General features: G+C 43.5%; 1 protein-coding gene across 1 annotated transcript in view; it reads left to right on the top strand.

The window, feature by feature from the left end:
* The window catches only part of LOC308085910 (uncharacterized protein), a gene marked incomplete at its 5' end in the record, with an annotated part of 10,142 nt that extends 998 nt beyond the window's left edge, over positions 1–9,144 (top strand). The window contains 4 exon segments of the mRNA XM_080429226.1: positions 728–1,081; positions 2,380–2,731; positions 3,853–4,500; positions 8,120–9,144. Coding sequence (XP_080285352.1) covers positions 728–1,081; positions 2,380–2,731; positions 3,853–4,500; positions 8,120–8,142 — 1,377 coding nt within the window. The 3' untranslated portion in view covers positions 8,143–9,144.
* Between the last annotated feature and the right edge of the window lie 589 nt (positions 9,145–9,733).

Here is a 9,733-nt window from a genome sequence, read left to right as displayed (position 1 = left end):
CGTCGCGAGCGACGCGTTGTGAGCTTGTAGATCTGCTATTTTCAAATATTTAGTACTTTTACTTTTGATACTTTAAGTACATTTTGATGCCAATACTTTTGTACTTTTACTCAAGTCAATTTTTTATTCTGGACTTTTACTTGTAACAGAGTATTTTTATATTGCAGTATTGGTACTTTTACTTAAGTAAAGAATTTGAGTACTTTTTCCACCACTGGAACCCCCCCAAGGAACCCTGAGGGTCTCTGGACCCCACTTTGAGAACCACTGCCCTAGCACTTCACTCTCCCTGTACCCCGTCTTGACACCTTTTCTTTCCACTGATGCCAGCGACTGACACAAGATATGTCACGACATATCTTGGTCAAGACCATGATTTTGTTGTTACATGTTGTTTTCATTCCGGTTACCTTCATGTTTACTGTGCTTATTCCGATCTCACATTCGTTAAAGGAGTAGTTCACCCAAAAAACTCAATAATTGGATGATAATAATGAAGACCCTAATGTATCCGTTAGGAGACACAAAGAGTCTCCTTTGTGTCTCCTAACGGATACATCAGGGTCTTTATTATTATCATCAAATTATTGTCTTCTCCATTAATTCAATGCTTCAGGGGGTGTGTAATTGATAGGAAATAAGTAATGTTTGGGGTAAACTACTCCTTTAAGTCGCTCTGGATAAGAGCGTCTTGCTTAAATCTCTACATTGTAATTGTGCATCGTAGGTGAAGGCCCGCTCCAAGTCCCTGGACCGGCTGGAGGACCCTGAAGCCCTCAACGCCACGGCCGACTCCACCTTGGAGGACACGGCGGGAGGAGGCGCCGAGGCAGGAGCCGAAGGAGGCGCAGAGGGAGGCGAGGCCAAGGCCTCCGCGGCCTCCACCACCAAGCACATGAGGCGCTGGCACTCCTTCAAGAAGCTCATGGCCCAGAAGACGCACAGGAAGAGCGGCGGAGGCGCCGCCGTGGGAGACGAGGGGGCGGAGGGCGGCGAGGGGGGCGGGGGAGACTCGTCCACGCTGGACTCCAAGGAGTCCGGCCAGAAGAGGTGGAAGCTGAAGCGCTCCTGGACCTTCCAGGTTAGTGGTGTTAAGTAACTAAGTACATTTACTTAAGTACTGTACTTAAGTACACTTTTGAGGAATTGTAGCTTTTCTGGAGTATTTCCAATTTCCAATACTTACTTACTTACTTACTACTTACTTCTACTCTACTACATCTCAGAGGCAAATATTGTACTTTTACTCAACTACAATTATTTGAAAACTTTAGTTACTAGTTACTTTGTAGATTTTGAATATTAGTACAAAATATACGTTAACCACATCAGCCCTAAATATATTTCAGCCATTTGAAAACTTGTGAAATGGGATATTCTGTACAATGAGTACTTTTACTTTTGGTACTTTAAGTACATTTTGATACCAATACTTTTGTACTTTTACTCAAGTAATTTTGAATTCCGGACTTTTACTTGTAACAGAGTATTTCTACATTGCCGTATTGATACTTTTACTTAAGTAACACATGTGAGTACTTTTTCCACCACTGGGGATAGAGCCATCCATTATTATCTGAGCAATTATTATATCGATTTGGATTAATCGACTAATTAGATTAGATTAGATTAAATGTCTTTACTATCGACAAGGGAAAATAGTTTTGCTCAGGTCAATGCATACATTCAAGACAAGACAATACATAAATATACACCACAATTAAAACACCTTGCAAAGTACTTCAGTTCTATAAAAGTTCTAAATTTAAAAGAGTCTTTAAAAGAAAGCAATGTCCTCTCCACACTTGTAGAGCGCCCAGAATGTGTTTGTGTATGATTTCATGTGTGTGTGTGCATGTATGTATGTCCATGGAGCTATTTAACACACCTAGTCCAGCTCATCCAGGCGCCTGTGTGTGTGCGCGCATGTGTGTGTGTGTGTGTGTGTGTGTGTGTGTGTGTGTGTGTGTGTGTGTGTGTGTGTGTGTGTGTGTGTGTGTGTGTGTGCGCACGTGTGTGTGTGTGCACATATTCATGGGGGGGACAGGACGGTTGAGAAGGACCGTTAAACAAAAAAAACCCAAATTCATGTTAACGAATAGATTAATCACATAAGCATTATTTTATACTTTGTCGCACAACAGTGTCGCGCTATAAATAGTGAAAATAGCTACTGTACACAGTATGTCGCATGGCGATGCACTGTTAGCTTATAGATCGCTTTTACGATTTTCCTTCAAACATTTTTGGAATTTTCTTTTAGACTTTTAGCCAATAATGACATGCCCCAAATAGGGATTGATTATTAATCAATGATTATAGTTTTTTATAACTGATTAAATCGATTAGGTGGATTAACTGTTGCTCCACTACTTCCAGGGCCTAAAGAGAGACTCCTCCATGGTGGGGATCAGCGGCAAGACCAAGAGCGGCGAGAAGGAAGCCTCGGACAAGGCGGAGGAGGCCGTCGAGGCAGGCGCAGAGGAGGCCAAGGCGGAAGGAGGCGCCACAGAGGAGGCCAAGACGGAGGGAGGGGAGGAGAAGGAGGAGAAATCTGAGGGAGGCGAGGAGGAGAAAGGGGCCGCCGGAGGAGCAGGCGGCACGGTGACGCAACACGCCAACGAGATCTGGACCAACTTCAAGAAGCGTGTCATCCCCAAATCTAAGCGGGCCAACACAGAGTGTGCCCCCGGTGGCGAGGAGGAAGCAAACGCAGCTCCGGCCACTTCAGGTGAGATTACTTAGATTACGTTACCGTATTGTTGCGGAGTGATTGAATATGCATGCAAATGCATGCAGTCAAACACATGTTTTGGTGTTCAGGATATACGGCAGTTGAATAGAAAAATGGGACCATTTGCCCTTACAAAATTACATTCCAAATTAGAACAAATTATGCTACTGTTTAAAGGAGAGATAACTTACTAAGTTTAATTGATAATAAATCCTCATGTCAAGTTTTGCAGTTCTCGCCTAAAAACTTTGCCCAGTGACGGGGCTGAGCGCTATGTCTTTATCACTGCGATGCAACATAATATAATTGTTGTCAGTGGTTTTTAACAATGATGGATGATGTCTAGGGATTCATTATGTGAAAAAACACCTGGGGTAAACTTTAAAATGAATATCCAAATTGTCCATTTATGTCAGAAAGGAATTTCAATCCCATAACAACTTGAATATTTACAATAATGATAAAGATGTTACTTTAAAGTGCATAATCTAAAATATATTGAATTCAATCTTTCAGTGTTATTTTATCAATCAAGCATCATCATCATTAAATGAATCCACCATGCTTTAAAACATGCCATTTGGTTTGTCCCATCAGTCTTTTCATGAGAGTAGATTTCTCTTTGGAGATATGGTGTGTATCTATTATTAATAAGATAACCCTCAAGCCTCCAACCAATCATGTTGTTACAAGCTGCCCCAGATCTCTCTGGAACTATCACAATTACATTTATTTTTCATTTTTGATTTTAGTAATCTATATGACACATTTTAATGCAATAGCTTTAAAGTATTGTTACCATTCTTTAGCTACTAAGTGTTTTCCTATAGGCTACTGACCTGTAGGGTTATACATTACCACCTAAAACAGATCTACAAGCTCAAACACTATTTGGATAAAAGTGTGGTTGACTTTCTATAAATCCCGACAGACAAACATCCTTTGAATTAACCAGCTAGCCTGCTAGTTGCCATAGTGATGGATAAGGTGTGACGTATGATTTCAAACCACAACCATTTGTGGTTTGAAGAGACGATTAGGCGGAAGACAAAAGAGAAATGATAGCAATGAAAGCTTTAGTTTCACTGCTAAAGAGAAAAACTGTTCTTCCCCACCAGGTGAAGAGGGGGCGACAGAGGACGGCAAGGAGGGTAAATCAACCAAGGCCAAGCGCACCCACTTTAACCGAGCAGTCTCCCTGAAGAACTTCATCCTACGTAAGGGCAAGTCCACCAGCGTTGACATGGGGGAGGGAGCCAAGGAGGATGAGGAGGGCGAGGGGGGGGCAGAGGGGGGAGCCGATGGTGAAGCTCCTGCCGCCGCCGCCACCACCGCCGCCACCACCACCGCCGCCACCACCGCCGCCACCACCGCTGCCACCGCTGCCACCGCTGCCACCGAAAACGAGGTGGCGGAAAACAAGGAGGCGCCAAACCAAGAGGCGCCCGTGACCAATGAGACACCGGCTGAGGCGGCGAAAGAAGCGACGAAAGCGCCTTCAGAAGCCCCGCCCCCCGCTGACGCCCCGGTGACCAACGGCGAGAACGGCTGCTCCAACGGCACGGCAGAGGAGAGCGCCGACACACACAATCACCAGGACGAGGAGAAGGAGGAGGAGGAGGAGAAGGAGAAGGGGGAGAAGAAGAAGGAGAAGAAGGAGAAGAAGAAGAAGTCGTCGGGTAGCAGCCCCTTGAAGAAGGGAAGCAAGGAGGCAGGAGGAGGGAAAGAGGAGGCGAACGCTAAGATCATCAACGCTGTGAACAGCGGTGAGTTAGCCGACGGCGCTGAACTGATGGACCCTGACCAGCCACAAAACAACATCATCAGCAAAGAAGGAGACACTAACACGAGACTAATCACAGCCAATAGCAGTAACCCCACTAAAAATAACTGTCAAGACACACTCGTGTCTGCTAGCTTAACAGAGTTAGCGCTAGACGCAAATAGAGAGGGGGGAAATGTGCAGGGGGAGGAGGAGGAGGAGAATGGGAGGTCTCCACAAAATGGAGGATGTTGCGATGGTTTTGGCAATGCAGAGTTAAGAGATCAGGGAGAGAGGGAAGAGGAGGAGAGGCGGAAGGCAGACCTGAGAGAGGCCGCGGCGGCCATTGTTCAGGACGTAATGTCAGCAGCCGCTGACCAATTAGAGAGGGAGCTGTGTGTGGCTGACATCAATAATTGTTTGAATGGGTGTTCTGGTAGCTAGCATAGAGATCTTGATGTTAGATACTGAAACACACACACACACACACACACACACACACACACACACACACACACACACACACACACACACACACAACACACAAAAAGACAGCCAAATACACTGAGACAGAGCATTTGTAAAGCTGCTAACACATACGTCATACGCATATCCACAAACACACAGGCTGAGTGTTTAAGATTTACACATTAACACGTATTATGCCCATGCAATCCCTGGTGCTAAATGTGTAGTCACACATACTGTATACACAGACCCTAGAGATGATATGCGGGAAACACATGGCAACACAGACATTTCAAGGGCATCTGGTTATGATAAAGGGTGATTCATAGCAATAGCATGATCATTTTAACACAGTATCGATTGATTGAACCCTAACCCTTAAATCCCTGTAAGACAATTATTTGTGTGTGTGTGTGTGTGTGTGTGTGTGTGTGTGTGTGTGTGTGTGTGTGTGTGTGTGTGTGTGTGTGTGTGTGTGTGTGTGTGTGTGTGTGTGTGTGTGTGTGTGTGTGGGGGGGGGGGGGGGTGTTCAACTGTAAATAGCCACAGATGGAGAGAGAGAGAGAGAGAGAGAGAGAGAGAGAAGGAGAGAGGGAGATGGGGGGATGGGGAGGATAGAGCGACAGAGAGACATCAATCTTCCAATGCCTATACAAAATAGCCACTCAATTTGGGGCCCACACTAAGACAAAAACAAAAACGTTAGACCCTGCCCTTTAGCAGTCCTTTTTCCCAGGGGTACATCTTTACTTTCAAGCTTTTAGCATTTAGTGTAGTGTCTAATTATTATATATTAGACTCTAATAGATCATATGAGTAATGAGACAATGTTCTTGATGCGGTGCTCAATAGTCAAGCTCTCAAAGAATACCCATGAGGGAGCCTCAATCATATACAGTGGTGACCAATTCATATGCACTACTGACTAAAATGTTTACACACATAAGCATGAGCATAGGACACATGCTTGTTAAGTTGTTACCACAAGTTAGTAGAGCAACCAATTAGCACAGCCTGTTGTGTTTGATGTGAATTAAGCCCACAACGGCCCATCAGACTGATCACTGAAATGATCCTTTTGTATAACTTGTATATAATGTGTAGCCTACTCACTTTTAGCTCGAACAAACAGTAAGCACCCGACACTGAAACATTCATCAATGCTACAGTGACAACAGATTCCCAAATGAGCTAATGTGGGTGGTTGAACTTTGGAGAGATGCAGATAGAAAAATAAAAATGTTAAGTGAAAAACCAATTTAATTGCTCTCTGGCACGGTCTGTCACTGTGAAAGCCAAAATGCAGTCCACGCGCCAAGTTCTCCCGTCCCATAAAATGTTTAATGCACTCCAATGGGACCCGGACTGATAAGATATTCTACATTAACTTAATTTTCATGCAAATTTAGTATTTTCTTTTCGTCTGTGGCCTTGTAACCGTGCTACATTTTGTGGCCCGTGACTGTGTGTCTTCGTTCTGCACACAGCACTTAAATGATGAGGGAGCAGGGATTCTGAGATAATGAACATTTACTGTCGAATGTTTAATCTGCATTCACCCGGGGGAAGGTTAGCTGACCATGCATGCTGTTTTCGAGCACTGCCCTGCTTCACAGCGATAGCGTCACGCCTGGGAGCTTTCCAGAGCAACACAGTCTTCCACTGTTGGCCACTGAACAGCTCCATTGGAGTGTTTAGTGGTAAAAGTTCCTGAGATTCCATTGTCTGCCTTTCCCAGCATCCATCGTTCATTTAAGTGCTCCACAGAGGTTTCTCCTGAAATGTTTGGCGACCCGCTTGAGGGTTCCAGTGGTGATGAACAGACACCTTTTCTATGGCCTCTTTCTCTCTGAGGATGCAGTGAAAATGGCTTATATTAGAAAAGCAGAATATTATATTGGAAGAGGGATAGAGGCCCCATCAGGCATATCAAATATGCCATTGTATTCCTCTGAATTCCTGATAAACACAAAATGTGTCTTGGGGTAATTGACACCGCTACGTTTTTTGTCTGAAACGTTCTAAATGCTTAATTAATGCTCTGTCGTACGACAGTGTTGCGCGCTATAAGATCAACATTACGGATGTGACGCATTGTGAGCTTGTAGATTTGCTATTTTTGGCATGAGACACCACAAATCTGGTATGACATAGCGTTTAGTGTGAAAGCTGTTAATTTGTTTTCTTAAAAGTACCCTACTCTATCAGCAATAGCCTACTACCTATAACTAGCTATAGAATGCATAGCCTAATTAGCTCTCCATGTGGCTAATTAGCTCTCCGCACTATCAGAAGTAAGCTAGTGACTATAACTAGCTATTGCTTTGGCAATTGGCTCTACTGTATATGTGCAATTGTGCATTAATGGTAAGCTATCAACTATAACTAGCTGTAGCTCAGATAGTTAGCTCGGTCCTCTGCAGAGAAAAGCTGGTTTAACAGACATCAATAGAGTTGAGGCCATCAGCGGATTAGTGGCCATATCAAAGTGTCACAGAGCCTTTTCAAAAAGCCAGATTAAGCAGCCTCTCTCCATCTCTCTCTATTTCCCTCTCCATCCCTCTCCCTGGGGAGGATACAACGTTAGACAGACAAATAGGTAGATGGCCTTCTCTTCAGGTAAAACCTCATCTTGTGAGAACAAAGGGCACATCTGCAATGAGCACAAAGGAAGCCATGATTGGAATAACAAGACAAGTGAGATGTGAGAGACAGGTAGAAGACGGGTGATTAAATAGACATGTAAATAGGTATTTTAGGTCAGTTGTTTAGTTGTTTCTGAGCCTCTCGAGGACATGTTGTTGTTCGTTATGTGATGACGATCTTCCATTTTTCATATTATGTAATAAGGATTGGTAATTGATCATGTATTTATACAGTGTAGACATGTTGTGTTGTTGGCTTTATATATGTGTCCATAAAAACACTAATACTGCACACACTAATGTAACGATAGATCATTCAAATGGTAGGCACATGTCTCCTGCTACTAAAACACTAATCACACATTACACACACACACACTATAACCCCCTTTTATATATGAATGTTTTATTCTTATCAATTTTATCATTTCTGATTCTTAATACTTTTTTCCCCCAAAGGACACATTTTGTTAATATATTTTTTCAATCTCTTCTGTTATTGTCCACCAGACAAAAAGGCGGGAAACGTGTGAGCCCACACAAAGAGGATTAGCACGGCCCTGGATTCGCTGAGCAAGGAGCTCTTGGCCCCACCCCCCCTAGCTCCTCCTCCTCCACCACCACCCCTCCCCCTCTTCCTCCTTCACCTCCTCCCCCCCTCCATCCCTCCTCCCGAATATACGGAGTAATCACGTGTTAACACCACGATTCACCACGGTGAGAGAGCGATGCAATCCCCATAGACGACAGAAGAAAAAGAACAAAAAAGAAAAAAAGATGATTAAGTGAATAATAGTTACTCAAAAAGCAATAAGTCAGTCATCTTTTATCGTTCTGTCTACGACGGGTTCGTCGCCTGTCCGCCGACAACATTCCAGCCATTACCCCCTCCCCGATCCACCCCCCATACCTCCCCCTCGTTCATGCATACATGTACATCCATGTTTTTATTTTTATTTTTGTTTTGCTTGTCTTTGTGAGATTTTATATTGTCTAAGAAATGATGTAAAAAAAAGGTCAAAAAAAAGAAGAAAAAAACAAAAACAGCGGGGGGGAAAATGAGAACCCCGGAGAAAACAAGACATTCCACCCCCCCCTCCCCCCCACCCCCTTCTCTCTCTCTCTCTCTCTCTGTCTCTCTCTCTCTCTCTCTTTTATGTCAAACGTTGCTCTACTTAACTCCGCTCTCTGTCTCTACCCATGATGGATTTAAAGTAAAGAGGATGATGAAAAAAAAGACTGTTAGTTTTCTATCGACCACATTTACGTTTGTTAGTTACCCCAGCCCCTCCAGTAGATATATATGACATGAACCAGTGCCCTATGGACTGCCTACCCCCCCCCCCCCACCCCCCCCCCCACTGACCAGTGTTCTCCGCTCTCTGTGTGTTCAATGTTTTTAGACTGTTATATTGTGCACATGAACAATATACCATAAAATATTAAAGTCCAATTTTTCCCTCCCTTTTTTTCCTCTTGTTTTTTTTTTCTTTTTCTAAAAACATCTTCTCACTGTATCGCAGTCTGATGATCTGCTGTAATTAAAATTAAATAAAAATGTTTTGTTTTTGTTGGTCAAAGTTTTCACATGTTCGCTAGCAAATTGTCAAAAAAACAAAATAGTACAATAAAGACTAAAATCTAACAACTAAACTGCAAGTCATTGTGGGGGTCTATTTTTATCATGTTGATTGGAGTAAGAAAAAACAACAACAGATTTGTGTACCAGCACACGCAGAACCCTGAAACGCCATTGGTGCGCATTAATCTGTGTATCGATAATCTCATCCCTTTACGTAACGGACGGAATATACCAGATTTCTTTGCATTAAACTAGATCTCCTTGTATTATCTTCAGGGGTATATTGACATAACCTCGGCGCTATTGACATTTTCACATAGGGTTAAGCCTGGTTTGTATACATCGACGTACGACGGGAGTCGCTCGCCGGAAATAGCCGATCTACGAGGCGGCTATTTCCGGCGAGCGACAAGCCCTGGGGATCTACAATACAAGCCCACTGGGCTTGTGCGACAGACAGTGGTGGAAAAAGTACTCTTTTACTTGTACATCTTTTACTTAACCCATTGAGACCTGAAGCCGATTCTACATGTCTCCTAAAT

The sequence above is a fragment of the Gymnoscopelus braueri genome (assembly GCF_963280865.1).
Source record: "Gymnoscopelus braueri genome assembly, chromosome: 5".
NCBI lineage: Eukaryota > Metazoa > Chordata > Actinopteri > Myctophiformes > Myctophidae > Gymnoscopelus > Gymnoscopelus braueri.
The sequence above is the reverse complement of the archived record's forward strand: the minus strand, read 5'-3'. Positions and strand labels throughout refer to the sequence as shown.